The sequence below is a fragment of the Aotus nancymaae genome, unplaced genomic scaffold, assembly GCF_030222135.1.
Source record: "Aotus nancymaae isolate 86718 unplaced genomic scaffold, 86718_ANA_hifiasm-v0.15.2.pri h1tg000046l, whole genome shotgun sequence".
NCBI classification, from domain to species: domain Eukaryota; kingdom Metazoa; phylum Chordata; class Mammalia; order Primates; family Aotidae; genus Aotus; species Aotus nancymaae.
In genome coordinates, this window is record NW_026988460.1 from 13,551,631 (window position 1) to 13,576,244 (window position 24,614).

The 24,614-nt window shown below is 35.6% G+C and overlaps 2 protein-coding genes across 2 annotated transcripts in view; both read right to left on the reverse strand.

Moving 5' to 3' along the window:
- Window positions 1-1,329: 1,329 nt before the first annotated feature.
- Window positions 1,330-22,614, reverse strand: LOC135268862 (neural cell adhesion molecule L1-like protein). The gene is made up of 8 exons (XM_064361889.1): window positions 22,568-22,614; window positions 21,119-21,243; window positions 16,577-16,678; window positions 16,187-16,384; window positions 14,967-15,037; window positions 9,972-10,194; window positions 7,226-8,503; window positions 1,330-4,033 (listed from the first exon to the last, which is right to left on the reverse strand). The coding sequence occupies exons 1-7, from the start codon at window positions 22,612-22,614 to the stop codon at window positions 8,394-8,396; spliced, it is 876 nt and encodes a 291-aa protein (XP_064217959.1). The 3' UTR covers window positions 1,330-4,033; window positions 7,226-8,393.
- The window catches only part of SUMF1 (sulfatase modifying factor 1), a 131,039-nt gene continuing 124,005 nt past the window's right edge, over window positions 17,581-24,614 (reverse strand). The window contains exon 11 of the transcript XR_002479188.2: window positions 17,581-21,243. The gene's annotated coding sequence lies outside the window, so the exon portion shown is untranslated. The remainder of the gene's footprint in view (window positions 21,244-24,614) is intronic.

Below are 24,614 nucleotides of genomic sequence, written 5' to 3' on the forward strand. Positions count from 1 at the left end.
CATTTATAACAATATTGATTTTTAAAATGAAAGCGATCCTCAGGTTTAGAAATAACTCATGAGTTTCCACTTCAGTCTGTGACTGGTATTCTGTGACTGGTATTCTTCATACCATGCTGGTACATATGAAGCAGCCATGTCTATATAAAACATCTCTATCATCCTAAATGCAGTCTACTGACTTGGAGTGGCAAAAGAAGAGATATGTCCTACCATAGATTCTGGTGTTTGATAAGGAAATACAAATACCAACTTAAAAATGTTTAGCGTATTTTTGAAGCCACTTCTAATAAAAACTTTCTATTCTTTTTCAGTTTCCCAAAAAAGTGAATGAAATACAAGAAATGTGTGACATTCATTTAAAAACAACTGGCTTATTTGAATGACTACTTTTTAGGTTTTACACATTCAACTGTTTATACAATAAAGCATTGATTGTTGTCCTCTATAGCATGTCTTGATCACGTATCTTAAAGCCAAGGTGTCTGTAAACATGATCAATAAGTCGGCATTAAGCTGAAACTCACCTTTAGTATTTCTGAGAAAAGGTGAAGGAGTGAGGGCATAAAAAATTACTATTAATAATATAATGAATTAGGATTTTGGAGTTAAACATCCCTGGGTTTGATTTCTAGTTCTAGCCCATGCTGGTGATGCTCATTAAGTTAGTTAACCTCCCGGTCCCCTAATTTAAAAACCAGAGAAGATTGTTTGAGGATTAAATGTGATGTTGTGTGTAAAGTGCTTGGTATAGATAACATGGTTTTTATTTTTTATTTTTGTGGAGAAGAGGTCTCACTATGTTGCACAGGCTGATCTTGAACTCCTGGCATTAAGTGATCAACCCACCTCATCTTCTCAAAGAGCTGAGATTTCAGTGAGTCTCCATGCCCGGTCAATTAAACAGTTTTTAAAAATCACAATTTTCAATAAATTGTCCACTTAGCCACATAGGGTAACCCAATTCTAAAAGACCATGTCAAAATTATCTACTAGCCTTATTGAAAATATAGCATATTGGACATTTTCTTGAAAAGTGACATTTCTACATTTTTATTAAAAATGACCGGAAAAATATACATTCACCTTAAATTAATATTTATCATAAGTATAAATTTTATTGGCATATTGTTTTATCAATGTTGATGATATTGTATATTTATAAATCAAAGTAATTGAAATTAAAATATTTTATATCTTATTTATACTTTATCGAATTATATTTCATTTATAGATATTCCAGGATTAGAGGCAACTGAAGTAATTAAGATTAATATGTAAATTCTGATTCTTCTCAACTGTATAGAACAGAATACAAACATTTTTAGATTACGTGAAGTTGAACTTTTATTTGGAAAGTTGAATTTCATGTATAATGAAAATATTTTCAAACATACATAGTCATAAGCATTTTATACAAACACATTTTAATAAAGTTCTACTATGAATATTAATCCAAGCCAAAAGAAAAAGGTAGTCAGGTGAACCTGTTCTACATACCTTTAATCTCTTTTGATGATGTAACCAAACAATTTAAGGTACAAAACAAAGAAAGTTTTGGCTCGACCCTACTTATTTCACTATAGGAACACTAGGATATATACTACCACAGATACAGGTAACAAACCCAATCCCATTATAATCAATTTAAAATTGTTACAAGAATCATATCTTAATGGTATGTAAACACACTTAGGGTTTCAATTGGCAATTATGTTTTAAGTGCTTAAAAAAGCACACTAACATTTCTCATTATCGTCCTCTTTTTAGCTTATCTCTTCCATGAGTATAAAATAGGAAAAAAATGTTATTTGAGACTTCCAGCCTAATTCCATTGTGCTCTACATTTTTACAAACATGGGTGCATCTAAAATATCGATGCCTTTATACCAATAGAATAAAACCACCAAATTCACATTTTTCTTATAAATACGCATGCAAAATTAGTAGAAAACACTTTCGTATAGCAAAGACCCTGCTTAATTTTCTTCTGATTAATAATTTTCAATGGCATGTGCAAATCATACTGCTCACTAAGCAGTAGATTTGTTTTCTGTAGATTTGTTTATAAAAATATATTTATGTGTTCACAGGAAGAAAGTTGAGTTGGTATGTGGGGGTGACTTTTAGATACATAATTAGATTAAAGCTTTGCTTATGAAGTTAAAAGGCATCTTAGCTTTTATCATTTTCAAATTTTTCTTCATAAAAAAGAACACCCTGTGACAAAGATAAGGTAACTGAGATTATTACTAACACTTTAGAGTTGAGAGATGCAACCAAGCCCAAATTTTCCAACATATGTACTAGAGTGTGTAACACTTGTAAGGCAATTCTGTGAATATTTTTTCTTAAATGCTTCAAATTGGCAAGAATGGGATTAGCATTTTTCATGCACATTATGGTCTTGGTTTTATTAAAATAACAACCAACTCCATGCCTTAAATTCTGTTTTTAAAAATGTGGAAGTTGTATGTTTGAACGACTCCATTCTGACTTGTCTTCTTTGTATTGGACACTTGATGTCAGTTTCAATGCTTGAGAAACAAGAACCTTATAGTTACTGCAAAGTTTTCAATCCCCATCTCTAAGTTTAACTTTTATGAGTAAGTACAGTCAGTGAAATAAGTTCTTCATTTCACTTGGTGTTCAATTCATCCTTGGGAATACTTTTAGAGTTTTAGGGCAGGAATTATTTGAATTATATACTTTTCCCACATAAAAGGGGCTTTAAGTATTTAAGGAATCTGAGAAGAACAGAAGTTTTTTGTTAGTTAGATATAGTAGGCACAATAAGAGGTAGAAACAAATCAATAACCATTCACACACACAGTGATCATCTTCAATACATAATAGGCAATTGAATTTTCTTTACTATTGTTGCCCCTTTGTGATGTTTCTTTCATTGATTCTACCATTTTTCTGATCTACAATTTGAAAAAGCAACCAGAACACAGTCTGACACATAGTATTAGGTTGGTGCAAAAGTAATTGCGGCCTTTGCCATTAAAAGTAATGGCAAAAGCCACAATTACTTTTGCACGAAACTTCATACATGATAAACAACTCTGTTTCCCTTTCTGCCACCTTCTACATCCTTCCTTTCTTCCCCCAATATCCTTCCATACCTAAACAGCCTAAACCCTACATAAATCTCTCTTTGTTTAACTTATTAGTGTGTACATCAGTTTCTCTGATCTGATTTTCTGCAGAGGTCCTATTGATATCATAGAAAGCTTAGCAAGAACCTTGCTAAAATCATAACTGGAGATGCAATTTGGGAAGGAAAATGATTAAAAGTATAAAAAAATAGAAAAGTGTAATTGCATTAGGAGAATTGTGTTACAAGTGAAACCAAAGATTTATAAGCCACCTTTGGGCATCATCGGACAGTAAAACAAAACTGACATATGAATCAATGTATATAGAGTGAAGGCATGGAAGTGAGATGTATTAGATCTGTAATGTCTACCAATGCAAGAGCCAAACATTTTTCTGTATGGAAACATTTCTAAAAGAAAAATATGTCTTTACTAACCTTTTGAATAGCTTTGTGATCTTACAATCCTTTACTTTAATTCAGTAAAATTGTAGTTCCTGACCTTGTATACACTAAGCTATAATTTGATTGGTATTGTGCAGAAATCCATAAATTGAGTCAATGTGAACTTTACAAACAAGATTAATAAATTCTGCCTCTATGTTACTGGAAAATAGAAGGTCAGACAGATTGAGATCACAATCATTTCTAATTTACAATGACTAGTATGGTGTTTTCCTTTCAGGGAAACTGTTCAAAAAGATGCAGCCTCTTTTTAAAGCCTCTGTTAAAAAGAGAAGCATCTTGTACTTACTCCCTTCTCCTAAGGTGGAGCTTTCCTCAGTGATCGGTTTTCCACAACCCTTTGAAGTGCAAGCCCTCAAGTAGAATTTGTACCTGGTAGTTGCATTGAGGTTTGAGAGATGCCAGCTGGGCTTTGATGGAGTTGTAATGTTGATATCATTTAATTCTCCAATCTCGTAGTGTCATTTACTAAAGAAATAAACATGAACAACAGCTCAAATGTAGTATTTAACCATTAAAGTTGCGTTCTTCATTATTTTTGTTTCTCCTTATCCTTGTGGTATGTAAAAATATCTTAATGATTTATAACCATCAACTCATTTAATCCTATGAGGTACATACAACTACTATGACTGTATCATGCATGACAAAACAGAGGTCTAGCAAGAATAAGTTCCTTGCTCCAAACTTGAGTCTGTAAATTTGCAAACTGAATTTGAATCCAAACCATGCCCTTTGACTCCAGAGAAACATCCTTAATCCCTGAGCTATATCGGAGACAACTGCTCCAGCTTCATAATACCTATTATTAATAATGGATTTTTCCCCATTATTATATTTTCATTGTATCTTTGACATAAGTACTTGTCATTTTCTTTTGGAAGAATAATTCAGACGATGATTTATTTGTGTCTTCTATGGTTTCTCGTTTAACATATGGTACTAAATAGCTACTCAATACACATAGAATCAATAAGTGAAGGAATATATTAAATATGTAAGTATATCTGCTGTGTACTAAGTACTATGTAAAGTGCTAATTGTAAAAAGCTAGATCAGATAGCTTTTAAAAAATTTGTAGGCCAGGCACAGTGGCTTATGCCTGTAATACCAGCACTTTGGGAGGCCGAGGTGGGCAGATCATGAGGTCAGGAGTTCGAGGCCAGCCTGCCCAACATGGTGAAACCCTGTCTCTACCGAAAAAAAAAAAAAAAATACAAAAATTAGCTGGGCATGGTGGCAGGTGCCTGTAATCCCAGCTACTCGGGAGGCTGAGGCAGGATAATCCCTTGAACCCAGGAGGTGGAGGTTGCAGTGAGCCCCAGTTGCACCACTGCACTCCAGCCTGGATGACAAGAGTGAAACTCCATCTCAAATAAATAAAGAATAAAGAATTTGTAACCCAGCACAGACATGAAATTTGTGTAAGAGCATGGAGTATTATAACATTATTGTAACAATAGTCCAAGAGATGAAATACATCTAAGATAGTGCAGCTGCTAGTGGCAAGAAAAAATATAGAATAAATCCTCTTGACTCTCAGTCCAAGATAACATAGAGGTTAAAAAATGCATTTATTATTGACATAAAATACTTCTTTTGGTCCATAAAATGCAATTCAATCAATGAAAAGAAAAAGTAGGCTGGGGGTGGTGGCTCATGCCTATAATCCCAGCACTTTGGGAGGCCAAGGTGGGTGGATCATGAGGTCAAGAGATCCAGACCATCCTGACCAACATGCTGAAACTCTGTCTCTACTAAAAATACAAAAATTAGCTAGGTGTGGTGGCATGTGCCTGTAGTCCCAGCTACTCAGGAGGCTGAGGCAGGAGAATCACTTGGACCTGGGAGGCAGAGGTTGTAGTGAGCCAAGATCGTACCATTGCACCCCAGTCTGGGTGACAGAGGGAGACTCCATCTCAAAAAAAAAAAAAAAAAAAAAAAAAAGAAGAAGAAGAAGGAAAAAAAACTAGGCATCCAAACATTGGAAAGAAGGAGCTGAAATCATCACTCTTTTAGATTTTTTGAAAACATAATTGTGAATCACCGCAAGGTTAATTGAAAACCTACTACAATCAATATAATAATTCAGGAGAGTATACATATAGCTCTCATACATATAAATTGCAACAATTTAGAACATATAATAGCAATAAGAAAAAGATAAACTACCTAAAATGTTTTAATCACTTAAGATTAAAAGAGAACAAAATAATTTTATATTATTTTAAAGTCCACATATCAAGCAGTTTGATAATCATTACAATTGTTAATATTTCAACTTCTATGTTCTAAGAACTTGTTTTTAAATAAACTTAAATGTTATGTACAGATCAATTTGAAGGTTGGAATTTAACAAGTTGAATTTCTTATTAGGATAAAAAATCTTCAAATATTTCTTCAGTTCTTAGAACTTTTTTGAAAACCAGTTTGTGGAATAATATAAGGTTAAGATCTCAACATCTAGAATTGGACTCATCTTGCTTTGCATTGTTACTTAACACTTATTTTACTGTTTGACTCTATGTGAGTATACTCTATACATTTCAATTCTCTTATTCATAAAATAGTGACAGTACTTATCTAATAAATTTCTTATTTTAATGATGCAATGCAGAGAAACACTTAGTACTGATCCTACTACAGAGCAAGCACTCAAATATGCTAAAATCTCCTTCTGTTGGGATTATGCCTGTAAATATTTAAACATATGTGCTAATTTCAGCAGAAACCATCAGAAGCTAAAGCGAATATGTGACCTGGATTGCTGGAAGTCTTGAGCTGATGTGAAAGTAGCACAACAGGGCTATGATGAAGTTGACTTTTGTAAGCAGTGTATGCTGGGTCTCTGTCGTGCTGGTGTTTTGAGAATTCCTGTCTTCAAAGTCTAAAATTTTCATGATGAGATGCTAAAATTTTCTATAACATCAATGCCCTAATTTCCATTTTAAGATGATGCTTAGACTTCAGGACTGTTCAAGATGGGAAGTGCTACTATTAAAAATGACCTGATTTCATTTAAATACATTCACAATACTCTAGTTGCACAGCAGCATGTGGGCTGAGACCATTCTGAGTAATGATCCAAAGACAATTATTTAGTCTTCTCAATATCATCTCCATGAGACAGTGAACAACCCATAGAGAATTTGATAAACACAAGTATATTTAGGATTGAATCTGGAAGCATATATCTGAGACAGAAGAAGTAGTGGGGAAGGTACCTGTGCTTTGAATCTCCATCACATCACTTAATAACTCTCTTACATGTTTCTTACTTCTCCAAACATCTTACATATAAACATTAAATACATGTTTTGTGTACCCATTAGCACACTGCTTTTTTTCTAAAACGAGTAAGCAAACCTTTCTTTAAAGGGCCAGATGGTAAACATTTAGTGTTTGTAGGCCACGTAGTCTCTGCTGAGATGACTCAACTTTGTTATTCCAGGGAAGAAGCAGCTCTAGACAATACATAAATAAGTGGACATGGCCATGTTGTAATAAAAATGTATTTATAAAAACAAGCAGCAGGCTGAACTTGGTGGCAGCTTACAAACCATGGGCGTAAGTGTTCATTAGACTCCCAATGTAGCTAACAGAATACTCAACCAAAAATGAAATATTAACAAGTTAATTCTAATCCAAGTTTCTACTTACTTATCTGATATTGAAAAAGATAGCCAGTTAAGTTTCCATTTAATTTCTTAGGTAGTCCCCAGGATAAAGTGGTAGTATCTTTATCAACTTTGATGACCTTGAGAAAAGTTGGCTGTTCAGGTATTAGAAAACACAAGACCAAAAATAAACTTCCATAAATTAGTAAAAATTTTTTAAAAGCCCTATTACATTACAAATTTTATAGAAATTGACAAGCTAAGTCATCTGAAGTGAATATTAATTAACTACTAATAAGGAAGAATGTTTATTTATTTATTTTTTTTGAGACGGAGTCTCACTCTGTCACCCAAGCTGGATGGAGTGCAGTGACGCAATCTGCGATCACTGCAACCTCTGCCTCCTGGGTAGCTGGGACTATAGGCATGCACTACCACATCCAGCTAGTTTTTATTTTTTTGTGTGAGACAGAGTCTCACTCCGTCACCAGGTGCCAGGCTGGAGTGCAGTGGCGTGACCTCGGCTCACTGCAACCTCCGCCTCCCGGGTACAAGCAATTCTCCTGCCTCAGCCTCCTGGGTAGCTGGGACTATAGGCATGCACTACCACATCCAGCTAGTTTTTATTTTTTTGTGTGAGACAGAGTCTCACTCCGTCACCAGGTGCCAGGCTGGAGTGCAGTGGCGTGACCTCGGCTCACTGCAACCTCCGCCTCCCGGGTACAAGCAATTCTCCTGCCTCAGCCTCCCGAGTAGCTGGGACTACAGGCATGCGCCACCACACCCAGCTAAGTTTTTCTGTATTTTTAGTAGAGACGGGGTTTCACCACGTTGGCCAGGATGGTCTCGATCTCTTGACCTCGTGATCCGCCCACCTTGGCCTCCCAAAGTGCTGGGATTACAGGCGTGAGCCACCGCTTTTAGTAGAGACAGGATTTCATCATGTTGGCCAGGCTGGTTTGGAACTCCTGACCTCAAGTGATTCACCTGCCTTGGCCTCCCAAAGTGCTGGGATTACCGGCATGAGCCACCATGCCCCGCTATAAGGAAGAATGTTTAATATGGCCATGGATCGCCTCCATTTTTGACATGACTCTACATCATTATCCTCTCACCTCCTTCTGGGGTTTGAACTATATAAGGCTCACTTTCGGGACCAGCTCCTTTAGAGTTATAGGCTAAGACTGTTAAGTGAAATTCACTAAAGGCATCTAAGGAGGGAACCATTCCCAGAGATTCTTTGTCCTGAAAATTTTAGAAAGTTCACTTCTTTGGGATGTGTTCTTCCATCCAACAGACTTTTTGTTTTCCACCAATTTATCTGCAATGAAAACAAAAATCTTTTAATGTATCCATTGTGGTGGCAGATTCTCTTCGAGTTCTTCTGAAATCAGTTCTTTCTTATTCTCAGGAAATATATCAATTCAACAATAAGAAGAAAAAACATGATAAAAACCTGGTAGCCTTTGAGACATCCATGTACTCTGTCCTTTGACCAGGTAACCTTAACTAATGTACTGTTTATAACGTCCACCCCATGGATCACTGGAGCTGTATCAGGATCTGTTAATCGTATAAGATTGGTTAGCTTTCAATAACCTGCAAATGTGATTATTAGGATCCTTTTCAAAAGGTGATTTTCATAGTGTTTCATCTGGAGAAAGCACTTTCGTGAAACCCATTCCAAATGGAACCAAGAGAGTGTCTCATGATAGAGAAGTTTCTCAGCTCAAGTAGTTTCCCCGAAAAAGAGGACAGCCTGTATCACACTGAGAAACACAGCCCTCCAGATAGATACAATGTGGGCAAATAAAACGAGAAACTATTCTGTGGGCATCTTGCCTTTGGAAGCAAGTGAACTAAACTAGTAATATAAATAAAATTAGTTGAGAATTTTATTAATCAAATATTAATAAAAGCCAACATTTGAGCATATGCTATGTGTCAGGCACTGTTCTAAGAGCGTTACCTAAATTGGTAAGCAGATATGAAGTGGATATTATCTCTCTTCTATAGGAGTTCTTACAACAGAGGAATAATCAAACACAGAGCCGTCAAGACTAATACTATCTTAATTCACATGTGATACATGTTATGTGTCCTTTTAATTAGATAGAAGATTTAGACAGTAGGTGGGGAACGAGTTGGCTATTTCTCATTCTCAACCTTCTTCTGTATTTGGATCAAATTATTCCTTTACATGCTGGAAAGGCAATGAGAATAACCCCTAATATTCACAGCATCAGCAATACAGAATGTAGTGTTTTTTCTTCTTCCAGTAACCTATTTGCAGCAGTTACCATGGTATCAGAATATGTGTGTGTGTGTGTGTGTGTGTGTGTGTGTGTGTGTGTGTGATTCTATATACAAATCTGGGTGTATATCTCATCAATATTAGCAAAGCTCCAGACATGCTACTGAAGCCCAGGGCATGACAGCAAGTGGCTGTTAGAGGATCCTTGACAACTAAGGGCAAATGTACTTGAAAAAATCTTATGACAGTTATGCTGCTTTAAATGCCAGGTCTTTGACTTTGAATGTAGAAACAGCTTTATAGAAAACGGAATAAAATTGAAACTTTCCACATACTTCCTTGGTACTCTATACTGATCAACTGTCCTGCAGTCAATCCTAAGATAGAAATAATGTGTCATATTTCTTTTTATCTCCCATGGCTAGGACATCGTCTTTGGATGCAGTAGTTATTCACAAATATTTGTTGGTAGAAGTACACTATATTTGAGAAAAGAGTTATTAACGTGCTTAGCAGTTTTAAGTGCATCACTTACAGTTTTCTCCAGAATAGAGCGTCACTGACTGAGGATCAGGCCCAGATCCTAGTTGATTGATAGCCTGGACTTTGACATCATAAGGGGCATAGACAGCAGGCGTCATCACCCGCAACGTGTGGTTTGTGACTGTTTCTTCTTCCCACTCCACTGGGGCTCCCTGTGGCTTCCAGGTCACTCTGTACTCTAGGCCTGGTCCATTCTGCTCCATGAATTTCAAAGGCTAAAACAGAAGACAAGACTCATCCAGTCTGATCTCAGATGTGTTGACTCAGAGATGGTGGTGAACCACCCTAAGTGGTATAAGGGACAATGCAATGAAAGGATCATTTGTTGAGAAATCTGAAATGCCCCTTCTTGGTTTAGAGACAGTTCTGGTAAAAAAAACGTTCTGCAACTTTTTTTGTCATCATATGAGCTTTAGTATAAAAATTAATCCCTTACCTCCCCAAGTAATGAGACGCCTACATGTCAGATGCCTGGATCATGCCCTTACGATAAAGTCTTAAGTTTTCATACATGAAGGAAGTTATAAAGAAATCCACAAAGTGTTTTAGCTTTTTGCTTATGCTTTCCACTACATTTCACCTTTTCATTTCCAAAGAACAGGCTGAAATTAAAAATAGTATGGCCACAAATTCTTTGGTTGTGAATGGGATTCTCCCATGGCTTTTTGAAGAAAACTCTTTCTTGCATCTGGTTCTAGCCTTCTCCATTTTTCTTTTATAAAAAGAGAGAGATTATGTAAATATCTTTGGGGAATATGCATGTTTATACTTTAACATAAAGAAGCAGTAGCTCCTCTTTCTAATAATTTCCCAGCTCCTTGACTATTCTATTTCTTTCAGAAAAAATGCCTTCCATATCCACTTTATTTTGCTCCATAGAAATATTTGGAGGAATAATTTCTAGTATAGGAAATTGGTTATTTCCACATTCATTTTTAACTGAACAACACTTTAAAAACAATAATGTGGTTTAAACTTCCTGTTTAATTTCAAAGATAATGGGATTGTGCACTGAAATGAAATCAGTTACATAAAATGTGTTTAAAATATGATTTTAATCCTAAATTTAAAGTTCACTTATAGAAACAGTAATTTTTGTCTGGATATGTGAGTCAACAATGTCATATATAGTGTTCTTACAGAATCTGTAATCCTTCCCAACTTAATCTAATTTACTAAAACACTTATTAGAGGCATTGCTTGGAATTAAGTTGAAAGCATAGTGCATATCAGCAAAATAATTTCAAGTATATGCTTATTTCGAGGTGAATAAACTAAACTAGGAGAAAAAAAATCAAAACAAAACAAAACCTTTCTGAGATTTTCTGCCGACCTTGTTTATACTTGCATTCATTGGAAAATTTTGCTCCAAAATATTTTAGAGTGTGAAATGGATATAAATTCAACAGGAGCTTTAGCATTGTCCCAATGAATTAGGCCATGAGTTTGTAGTGTTGTACTGCAATTTGGAATGATAGTTCACTCAGTCCCTACTGACAATAAGTGTGCAGATAATATTATTCATTTTACATGTTTTGCTCCAAAGAAAGGAGTAAAATTTAATAAAGTTCTCTGACAAACTTTAAACAAATAATTAAAATCCATAACACTTTAAACAAAAATAGTTTAGCTGTATTGCCAGCGTTTTTAGTACCTGGGAACCCAAATAAACAGCCTGAATGCTTTGTATCTGACTTTGAGGCAATGCCTACTGAACCTCAGAAAGTTCCCAAATAAGCCACTTAACAAAGAACAGAAGGGGCAAGGGCAGAGCAAGCAGGAAGGCCACCAGCCTTCCCTTCCCTCTTCTTCTCATGAAGTAGCCCACAAGGAAGAAGTCTCTAGAAAAGGGGTTCTTAACTTGGGGTCTAGGAATCTCTAGATGGAGTACATGCATATCCTTAAAAGGATCTGAGAAGCTGATAATATTGTTAGTATGACTTTTTGTGTATAATTTTCTAGAAAAAGGGCCTGTACTTCCAATATATTTACAAAAGAGCCTGTATTGCCAACATATTTTCAAAGAGATCTATGAACCAAGAAAGGTTATAACCATTAATCTAGAAAACAGAAAGACTGCTGTCCTACCTTAATTCCATTTTTAAATATTTGTTGAACATTTTTATTTCTATTTAACTGAGAAATAAAAATTATATATATTTATTATGCACAACATGTTTTGAAATATGTATGCATTTGTGGAATGGTAAATTGAGCTATTCAAAATATATGTTATTTTATATGCTTTTTTTTTATGATGAGAACACTTAAAACATATTCTCTCAACAATTTTCAAGAATACAATACATTGTTATCAACTACAGTCATTATGTTGTACAATATTTCATTTAATTCCACTTAATTTCATTTTAAAGCAAGTAAATCTTATTATTATACTTGTAATATGAATAATAAAACCTAGATCCATTAGGAGTTAACTACCTTAGATGTGATTAACTACTTGGATAACCAGGTAATTAAAGATCTTCCTAGTTTCCAACATTATTGGGATTTTGGGCTTTTGGTTTGGTTTTTGGTGTCCTTTAAGTTAGAAATGTGTCATTTTATTGAACAAAGTTAAAAATTCACATACATTTGCTTAAGAACAATGGAAACTCTCAAGCAAAAATTATCCTGATATAGATATTTAACTGATGGGGTTGCAGTGGACTCTTTTTTTCCTGTTTTGCAAGTAGAACACTCAAACTATATGAGTGAGTCATGACCCACTTAATATATGAAAAGTGAATGCTTGAAGGCAAAGCTAAGTTAAAAGCCTGGTTCCACCATTAAGTTAAATTGTAATGTTACTTTAAATTGAATCCTGTTTAATGTTAAATGTAAAATATAAACAAATGAACAAAAATTAGGGAAGTCCAGTCTGTTCCCAGTGTTCATCTTCATTGTTAATTCTTTTGGGAAAGATCAGCTTTTTTTTTTTTTTTAAACAAATTATGTCTCTCTGATCATTATTATATAGATAGGAATTATTTTGAATCAATCTCTGAGAGTTAGGGGTCTGCTAATTCATTCACAATACTATCTGCTTGTCAACCTGGGAAACACCTGGAGACTAACTCCTTTCCATAGGATGATCCATCCATACAGAACAATACTCAATGAATGAATGTTCTTAAACTTCAGTGACTGTGTCAGTAGTGATTAGATCTCTGATATGTCAGGATAATAGGAGACACCATGGGACATACTGGGAATGTAAATGTCAGCCTAGATCCAAATCCTGTGACTACTTTCTTCCTTCAGTCAATTAATTACTAAATTACATGTCATTTGCTCCTCAATGACAAATTATAAATTGCTTTCTTAGTATAGTCCCATTCTTACAAGAAGACAGCGTTAGTAATCAATCTTGTGTATCTTCGGGGGGAAAAAATGACTTATGAGTGAGAGGAGCAGTCAAAAAAACTGAATATTTCTGGCCTTTTTTCCATATGACTCAGCATATGGCATCTGGGTGAGATCATTAAACTCTGAGATTCCCAGCTTCTCTGTATGACATATAAGACTGACACCATCAAGAGACTACAGCCCTCCCAAAGGAGTAGTGAGGATTAATGAGCTAATGCTACTGGAACATGATGTTTCTCTGAGGAACTGACCTGCAAATACATAGTATTATTGATATCTAACCAACTATATTATCTACCTTATGAAAATTTCTATGGCACTTAAGGGAGGATAAGACAAATATACTCTAAAAGACTAACATCTTTTTAGACTATAAATTAAGTAATTATCAAGGCAATATAGTAGTAACTATTTATGGCCACAAATTCAAGGAAAGAAATAATATTCTTGAATATATTTCATTTCTATGTATTACCAATATATTTTTTAAATTTCCATATCTTAAATTCATAAGACTTAATTTCACTGAAGTGGAAATAAAGAGCTAAGTTTGATCTAAAAATTATTAACTAAATATTTTGCAGGTATGGGCCATGTGATTATGTAATGAGTAACAAAGACCAACATATAAGGATAAAAACAAACTAAACTTGGTGCATTGTAAAATTCTTCAAAGAATTATACCTGGAATGAGTTGTGGAAATAAATTAGTCTATTTCTGCATACATTAAAAATGTTCTATATTTACACAAAGTTTTATAAATTCAATGTTAGAGGCCTATTACTCATCAGAAGGGTTGAATGGTAATTTCCTTTTAGGTAGGCCAATATACTTGTCGTGAAATATATCCAAGTAGTAGAGGGAAAATAAAATTCCCCACTGTTACAGTAGAAATTTGGAAATGACCCTAGAATAATTAAACTTATCTGTGTAGATGTACGTTTTTATGCAAAATTCAAATGGTGAAGTCTATTTAATAACATTTAACAGAGATATGTAAAGGAGGAAAAATTCAGGTATGGAGTCCAAAGATCCTCATGTAGAAATTCTAGCTTTGTGAATTTCTGGTTTTATGGTGATAGGCAAGACATTCATTATCCTAGATGCCATCTCCAGATCTGGAATAAGGCATTCATGATGCTGTCTTCACAAGATTATCCTCAGAATTCTTAGAAAGGAGAATACAAAGTGTCTATTGGTGTTTAATAAGTGGTGAATATTATTTGGGTGGGGCCATCAGTTTGATATGCATAATATCTAGTGGATTATACTAAATTAATAAAAGATTTTAGTATTTTTTGAATGGAAGAGAATCTAGAATACTGTTAATTAAACCATTAATAATTTGAAACTTTTGGTAATGTATTACAACTAAATCAATCTGCATAATCTTTCCTAAATTGTTGACCAGTGTTAAACTTGGTTTCATAAGGTGATTCTAATCACAAAATGATCCTTAAAATTTACAATGATGATGACTCATAAATTCATTTCATTTCCAAATCTTATCTATGTTCTTATAAAAACTGTGCTATCATTGTACTTAGCATGCAGATCTAAGCAGAATTAAAAAGAGCACAAAGAAATACATAACATATTAAAGAATAGAATACACACCTCCCACTTTATAATCATTTCCTTGGGTTGAGAGGCTTGAACCCTTATGTTTTGTGGATTCCTATCTGGAGCTGAAAAATGTAAAACATTAACATCATTTTTCCTATTTTATGGTAATCCACAGGTAAGTCATATCACAACTTCCCCCCACAAAAAAAAACCCCGCAGACAATTAAATAATTTTGATTATACTTATTAATTCCTATGTAGTCCAGTTCCTAAAGAGATTTAAGGCAGCTTTTAAATATATATTTTATTTAAAGTAGTAAAATAGTCTTCTTGGAGTGAAATAACTATTATTCAATGGAGAGTAGATGGTTTACTATATATGTCTTAATTTTAAACCTGCTTTCAAAACTTTTAAAACTGGTTTTTAAAATTCTAAACCTCCTTTAAAAAATATATTTTCATTTAAACCTGCTTTACTTTTTCTATTAGAATTGTCAGTAGAAACGTATGTTGTGAATATTTGCCTTTACAAGAATAAAATAAACACTATGTATTAATATTAATAGCCAAATTTTAAGAACATCAAATTGAACAAAACCTGTAATGTAGCCATGAATATTTTTAGATGAATTTATTTTATTAGAAATAGCTAAGTTTGGAGTTTAGTGCAAAAACATATACTAAAATCACACAAGTGTTAATTTCTATCTGATTCAGTTATACCTTGACTTGCTTTTTCTCAGTCAGTCCAAAAAGGAAATTATATCCTAGAGTATTTATTTCAGCCAAGGAAAAGTGAAATATCATGCTATGACAACATTGATGATCAATAACAATTCAGTAACACAAATTTTAGCACTGTCATTCTTGAGATTTTTTAAAAAGCATCTTGGAAATTTAGATTGATGTTGAAACAAAAGAAAAGACATGAATGCATAAAAAATTAATAATGTTAGATGCATATATATTGAACTCCAATTTACAACTAACTTGACAGTATCTGGTTAAACTTCATATTTAGACATCAGAAATTACTGAAAGTAATTTTTTTCATATGTCACTTCCTTAATTTCCTGCTTCTATCAAACTCTTACGTAATGCTTCTGAGACTGATGTGCTTTGAATATTTTGTGTGCTGTTTGTAGAACTGTTAAAGCTATTTGGAGAAATCTAAAATCTTATATTACTCTATCAATCTTTTTTGTTAGATGTTCAAAGATGGAGACAAACTAAAATATTTTGTTAGAAACCTGATGTGAGAACGTTCATACCTGCTGGTGGTGTTTCATGATGGTCTGATGGCTGGCTAGGCTGACTTCTCCCTACTTCATTCACGGCTATGACCCTGAACTGGTATCTCACAAATGGAGCCAAAGGTAAGATGACTGTGGTTTTCTTTCCTTGGACTGTAGTCAGTTCCTCCCACCTTCCAGGCTCTTCTTTGTTTCCTTCAAATTCAACAATATACTCTGGCAGTGCAAACAGGGAAAAAACATTAGAATATACAGAGTGTGGATAAGCTATATCAAAATTTATACCCAATATTAAAAGATCAAAGGATGTTATAAGAAGAATAATCCACTAAGGGTAGTTAAAAAATGGCTTCACTATTAATTTTGGCTATGTAGAGTAAGGAAAACAGTTATCCCAAGTCTTCCTACCACTAATATTGCTATTGTGGTCATCTCCAGCTTCCCAGGTCAGCCGAACACTCCTGTTCTGTCTTTCAGAGAAGTGAAGGTTTTCTGGTGGATCCGGAACATCTAATTAATAAAGTAAGGGAAAATGTAGATATTTGCCTTTGTTTACCCTCTTCTTCAGACACATTGCCAGCCACTCTGAAACAGAGCAGGTACCACGCTCTTAGGGACCTGGGGAGCCCCTCACATAATGGAAGTGAAAGGTGGAGTTTCTTCAAGGGTAATTCAGGCACCTAGCTGGCCCTAAGAAGTAAATAAACAATGGAGAACACATGGACACAGGAAGGGGAACATCACACACTGGGGCCTGTTGCGGGGTGGGGAGCTAGGGGAGGGATAGCATTAGGAGAAATACCTAATGTGGATGACCGGCTGATGGGTGAAGCAACCCTTGACATGTGTATACCTATGTAACTAATCTGCACATTCTGCACATGTACCCCAGAACTTAAAGTATAATAATAATTAAAAAAAAGAAGTAAATAAACAACCTTCATAAGAATGAAGGTAACAGTAGCTTTAAACAATAGCCAAGGAAACTAGAATTACAGGGATGTTTGGTTCTCCTATAGAAACTGAAGATAACATCTTAATATACTTGGTTTTCTGGAATCCAGACTGCCACTAAATAAATTTGCTGGCACTGAGACCTCAGATAAAGGGAAACTGAAGCCTGAGCTCTGATAATCATTTTTTGTAAATTTCTTCCTGAGGGGCCTAAAGGGAGCCACATCCGTTAGCCAGAGCTAACATACGTTTTGGCTGACCCCCAAGTTTTAAACAAAGCTTCTCTTTCTTAACCAATTGCAAATAAGGAAATCTTTGAATCGACCTATAAACTATAAGCTGTGCCCCATCCCCACTTCAAGATATCTTACCCTTTAAGGCATAAACCAATGTTTAGCCTCAATGTATTAATTTATAATTTTGCCCGTAGAATTTGCTTTCCTGAAATTTACTCCTGCTTTTAATTACCCTCACCTGCAAGCCACGGGGGAGGTCAGGACTTAAGGGTAAGCTAACCAATTCTTGTTTGGTGCCTTGCAGATAAACATCTTCCTTTCTCCCACTGCAAACCTCAGTATGGACCTAGTCTTACTGCACTGGGCTGGTGGGCCCCAGTTTGGTTCGATGACAACTCTTCTTTTCTGGGTCCATGTCTCCACCATGTTCAATCTCATCAGCCTCTGGAGTCTCAGGTTTTTTTTTAAAATGCAGCATCTTCACAGCTATTCCCCAAGGGACCATATTACCTCCCTCTTCTCTGATTACAGTTTCAAGGCGTTATCCCTGACCAGGGACATCAGAATTCTTTTAGGAGTAGCTAATAACAGTGAAGATTACTAGGCCCTATTTCTGGCTTACTGAGGAAGGTGGGCCCAGGACTATGCATTTGCAAACAAGTTCCTTGGATGATGATTAGGCATTCTCAAGTTAAGAAGAAACATGATGTATCTCAAATGAATCATTTCTATTTGTCCAGCTCATATTTATTTATATGCCTGATTCATTCCCTAAGAGTAGGGGTCATATTTTATTAAGCTTTGCATTGCCCACAGTGCCTCGCATATAATGTTTTATAACTAAATAAATCAGTGAAAAAGATATTATTACTTCAATCAATCATGCATATAATTATTATATTAAAGCAGTAAAAATTAGGTCCTGTGGTTATAGAAAAAGAGAGCGAACATGAGCTCTGCCTTTCTTTTTTGCAACTGTGTTGGATTTTTGTCCTTATTGATAACGATGAGTTTTCATTATAGCAACTTTGATACACCCTTGACCTGGAGTTCTCAAAAGGAGTAGGAAGGCAGTTTATATTGGGAGAGGGAGATTTGGCATTGTTAAATGTTGTGACAGAAACTGGAAAATTAAATCAGTAAGTGATCACAAATTTTAGAGCACTAAAGAAAATGAAATGTTCTGGTACTTTGAATATGAAGCAACAGTAAAAAAAATCTTATCTCTAACGGCCCTTACTCTTGAAATTTGGTTTGAATTCTCTCAAGTAGTGAAAGAGTTTATCTTTTTCAGAAGAGAAAAGGAAGGTATTATCTAATGTAGCCTTTCAATGGGCCCTTTCTTCTCCAAGTGGAAAGCATCATCTATGGCTCCTCCTGAATATTTATTTGCTAATTGTTAGAAATTTACATTGACCAAAAGCATTGTTTCCAACTCAGAATGGAACATGCTTTTAAAAATGTGGTTCATGACTGTGTCCAAACATTAAACCCTTAAATAAAAAGTTATTTCTTCAACAGCCTTCAGAATCTCTGAGCTCAGAGAACTTTGGTTTCTCTTCAGCGTTTACTGAGTCCGCTAATTTCTGAAGTTTCCTGAAATAAACTAAGGCTGCATGTTGCATGTGACATTAAAATCTGGCCCCTCTGAGAATCATATGGAGCTGGAGTTGATAAACGTGCAACTTAGCCTTTTAAAAAATGATATCCTGAAACCATGTTTATGTCTAGGCTTTTGAAAATAACTTTTGATTGAAGTGGGTCAAGTATATGCTTTTAAAAATTGTTTTCCAGGGGGGAAAACAGTCTTTTAGAAACCTCACATGTGTCTATAGAATCATTTATTATTGTCAATTGTTGAGAGATGCTTGGGTAAATCAGAAGTTTGTCTTAAAAAAAAAAGAATGTAAATTTTAAATAGAATATTCTTCAAATTTTATTTTTATTCTAAAAACATTGGTAGATTATTGCATACATAAACAGTACATATAATTGGAGGTAAAGTGTACGTAGACTTAAAAAAATTGAATAGTTTTAAAAGAATAGCAGCCTAATCACAAGAATGAAATTTTAAATTTTATAAGGAAATTGAGAAGCTGAACATCAAACAGAAGGGTACCAAATCCCTTTAGTGGCACCCATTGCTCAAAATGCTTAGGAACAAATTGCATGGAGGCTGACACTTACCCCTCTACTCACTGGGCCTGGGATGAATTCCAGTTTATCTGAAGCTCATCTTTTCTGATGAATTATTGTTGGAACCATCACAGAGGATTAAATGTTTCTGCTTGCAGAGACCTGAAAATGCTCAAGTATACATGGCCAAACATTTTGCCTAAAGGCATAATTCTACTGAGCCAAGTCTACAACTCTACAAATCCATACCTTCTACAAGTGGGAACTGTTCTTTTATTTTTAGAACCCCACCTGATGGCCATTTGTTTCACCTGAGACAGGGTGGCCATTCGCTTCACTTGAAGAGATCCAGCCTGTTGACCCATTTTGTATCTGCCTATCTTGGAAGAGACTGAATTTTCTCCCTCAGTCTGTACCACCACCTTCCTTGTTCGCAACCTAACAGTGGGCCCAACAGCTGGAGTGCTAAAGATACAAAGATCTGTTAATAATAGTGATTAATGCAGACATATAATAAAGAAGGGTAGGCAAAACCAACACTTTTAAGGAATATCTGCAAACTAAAGGGAAGACTAAATGGTGCCCACTGAAACAGAATAAATGTCTGTAGCTGTTAGGGTCCCAACAGAAAATTAGTGAATAACTCACAAAATTAGAATAGTTCAAAAAAGTTTTAATAAAACATCTTTAAAAAGATGTGACAGGATGTTTGATTGATAGGTTGGGTGTGAGAGACTTGAAATATTGGTGGTGGAAAGCAGCTGCTAGAACCCCATCAGAAGGAATGGTGTGAAGAGAGCCTGTCTGCAGAAGCCACGACTTTGGCAGTGGGACACAGCCAGTCCACAGGGACAGAGCAGGGAGAATCAATACAGCACCTCAAAGGGCCCTCCATTTGCTGAACTAAATCATAGCTGGAAGGCAAGTGGTTTGTTGATGTTGTCCTTACAGGCAAACTTTCTGGGTCAAATTGCTGGTAGAGAGTGAATCTGGAAGGGAGCTTTTGGAAAACATCCAGCAGATGGTCTAAAAGCTTTAAACATTGGTGATTTCAGAGATAATTGCATTGATTACACTAGTAAAGTAGGCACACTGTTTCCTAATTTGTACTTTCACTAACAGCAACAACAACAACAAAAATCAAAGACATTCCTTCGCAGAAGGCTGGAAGTTCCTCCCCATCCTTCCTGGAACCCTGAGAGCTCAGTCTGTGCCTTTGGTTTAGAGATGACCACTGTGCATCCACCCCTCAACCCTACCCAGATCCTCCAGTCTAGCCCACCTCCATTCCTCAGCCCCATTTCTTTGCACACCAGGAAACAGTAGCTCAAGAGTGTTAGGAACTCAAGCATGCTTTATTTTTCTTTCTGCTGATAGCATCACTTACCTCCCACTGCTATTGGCAAATTAACACATACAGGGAAACGAAATTAAGCATTAATTAATTTCTTTTGTATAAAAATAGGAGAAAGGATTTGAAATTGGGTTGCTTTTTAAGCAAAAATTTCAAACTAACAATATATGTGCAGGGGCTCAAAGAATTATTAGCTTTATTGGACAGGAACAACATAATTTAATCAGAAATGAAAAAAAGAACAGATGTCTCATTGGTTGGTGCACTTACCAAGGACAGTTACTTGAGTTATGTCGGCAGCATTATCTAGATCGGTGTGAGCTGAACAGCAGTAAATACCTTGGTCCTCTAAACTTATATTAGATATGGTCAAATTAGCTCCATCAATAATTATCCTATCAGAAAAAAAGTGAGTACATGGTGAGAAGGAAAACAACAGAAATGATAGAAACCCAATCCTTTTAAAAATGTACATTCCTCATCGAAAACAATCTGAGTAAGAGTGAAAAAACAACTTTATGCAATGCAAATTTGATTAGAGAATGCCACAGTTGAAACCTGGAGATAAAGAATTATTCAAGCATACACAAATGTCTACATAGCCATACACAAAATCACATTTAAAAAAATTATTATGAAATTTAACCATCTGTTTGCATGGGTCAGTGATGGAACCATGTGTTGTCTGGCATGTTTAAAGAATGCATAATACCTTACAATAGCCAAGATACATTTGAGTAGTTCTTAAGGTATGTTTAGAGAACCACCTATATAGGCTCAATTGGAGTGCTTCTTACAAAGGCAGATTCCTGAATTCCATCCGCATTCCACAGAACCAGAATACCTGAGATGGAGTGTGATAATCTCAATTTTTCACAAGTTTCTCTTTTCTCCACCCCTCCACTCCCAAGTAGAATGCACATTTAAGATCTGATAGCAATTAAATCATGACTTATTTGAACAGTAGATGGCAGTCCAGTACTTCTTTTTGCAAATCATTTCATGTTGCTTTTTATCAATTTTTTAACAATTTGTGATTAGATTTCCTATGAGAAAACTGCTTCATAACTTATACCTTTTACCCTGTACCTATGTATTGTTGACAAAACTATTAAAGTGTCTTTCGAGTGCCATAAAATTTAAAATATATTCACAGTGATTAGCATTTAGTTGAAATAATTTAAATAGTGTCATCCTTATGAGGAGGAAAGGAGACTCACATAATTAGTATTTTTAATGTAAATTTCATATAAAATGCTGAAAATTTTGAATTATAGAAACCCACTTTAAATTACAGTAAAATAAAACATATTTTGATTATAGACAGAATCAGCATCTTATTCCTACACCAATAATGGAAAGATTTGCCAACCAATATTACCTTGCATTGTTAGTCAAGAATCTCACTATAATTCTAGACACGATAAAACTTTGACATGAATTAACTTCTCAGGTCATGTTAGTCAGCTGTCCATTTAATACAATATTAGAATACTGCACATGCTGACAATTTTTGAAACATTTACCTTCTTAGATGAAAGAATACACTTTAATAACCTCTTGAAACAGGGCCTTTGTGCCCTGCATGAGAGGCCATAGCAGCTGAAATCTTGCCAAGATTTGTACCCTGCATAGGGTGCTTCACGCCAGAAAAAAAGCTACTAATTTTCTGACAAGTCATAGTTGCATTATGCCTTATTTCCAGTCTCACAAATGTACCTTAGGTGCCTCAAATTAATCAAGGGTGCCTCACTAGTCCTCGACATGTGGTAGGTATGGTATGTCTAAGGAACTTATTAAAAATGTCGGCTGGGCACAGTGGCTCACACCTGTAATCCCAGCACTTTGGGAGGCTGAGGCGGGTGGATCACAAGGTTGGGAGTTCAAGATCAGCCTGACAAAGATGGTGAAACCCCATCTCTACTAAAAATACAAAAATCAGCTGGGAATAGTGGTAGGCCCCTATCCCCACTACTTAGGTGGCTGAAGCAGAGAACTGCTTGAACCTGGGAGGTGAAGGTTGCAGTGAGCTGATTATCAGGTCACTGCCCTCCAGCCAGGGCAACAGAGAAAGACTCTGTCTCAAAAAAAAAAAAAAAAAAAAAAGTCACATTCCAGCCTCAGTCCAAGTTCCAAATAAGAAAATTTGGAGATGGAGCAAGGACCATCACATTTGAACAGGAAGCCTAAATAATTCTGTCACACATCCAAATCTGACAACTATTGCCTCAGCAGGGTCATGCTATGTTGTGCTGCAGTAACAGACAGCTCCAAATTCTCCGTGTCTAAGAAAACAATCCCTTATTTCTCCCTCACATTGTGTTCCCATCATAGGTCAGCTGGATTCTGCTTTAAAAAGTCCTATCATTTCTACTCTCATAGCACCTGAACTCTTAGAAGAAGCTAAAAAGCATCTTCACATCTTTGTGTCCCAATCTTTTCCTCTGTTTGTCTTCACCTGTTTAATTACCTTGCCTGAGAAATCTATCACCCTAAAACCACTCGTCTCCTTCATTGGCAGTATCCAGTCTGCTACTCCCTAATCCATGTGAGCAGCCATTGTTGTCTTACCCTGTTCAGCTGAGTAATATCCCAGTTTCCCTGAAGACACTATGACAAAATGATTCTCTCTTTGGAGACCTGTGTTTGCGGCTCAGTTTCATCAATTATTATTTGTACAACCTTGAACAAAACATTGAGCCTAATTCATCTTATCTAAAAAATGGGGATAACAATATTTTCTTTCTCTTTAGGAGAATTAAATGAGGTAAAGTGCATAAAGTGATTAGTGTGTACAGCCTGGCAGTATGTGCTCAAAGAGTGTTACTAATAATATTAATCAAATTGATTTCATTCATTTCTGGCTTATCACTAATCACATTTCTCATGGTTGATGTTTTAATGTCCCCAACTCCCATTTCTTCTGCCTCTCTGCTTAACAAATTGCCTTCTTCCCTAATTTGTTAGAAAGAGAACTTTTACTATGACTGTCTTATAATCTTTGCATCTTCAACTTCTCCCCTCCCTCATTCATTTGCCACTATTTCTGGAGGGGAAAAAAAAGGCAGCTCTTATTTGGTGCCAAGAAAAAAACCCTTCCACTGTATTCTCAATATCATTTCCCCCCTTTCCCTCCTAGTTATCAATATATCCTATTTTTCATGCTACTGTGGTTTCTCCTGCAGTGCTCTGTCCCTAACTTTGCCTACAGTCATGAACGGTCCCCACTACCTTTGTTAGACATGGTATAAATTCTAAAAATGGTTTCATATCCAAGTTCCATTTCATTTTTCATAACAATAGTGTTATGGTCTATAGCCGCCTGCAGGTTACAAATCCACAGGAAACTCCTTGGGGGCATTTCAACCTACCTAATAGCATTGCTGTGAGGACTGAAGAGATAAAGCATGTATGGGAAGTACTAACATAACACAAAGCACCATAGGTCTAATGGTTCAGAGTGGCAGTTCTCAGCACTTATTGCATCACTACATAAGAAACGGGACAGGAGAGAAGAGAAGGAGAAAGTTTCACTTCTCATTGTTCGCCATGTATATTCAATTAGAAATTTAACTTCCGTTTAGGTTAAAGCTTCTGGTCTTCTGCGTAGTAATAAGGAGAAGGTGTCTCAGCAGAAGGTAAGAAGCACGAGCTTACTGATATGGCCTTCTAGAAATTTAGCAGATACCTGTGACTTCTACTCCCTGCTCTATCTCTCCATGCCTGCCTTTGGCAGCAGTCAGGGCCAACCAGCAGTCAGGGCCAA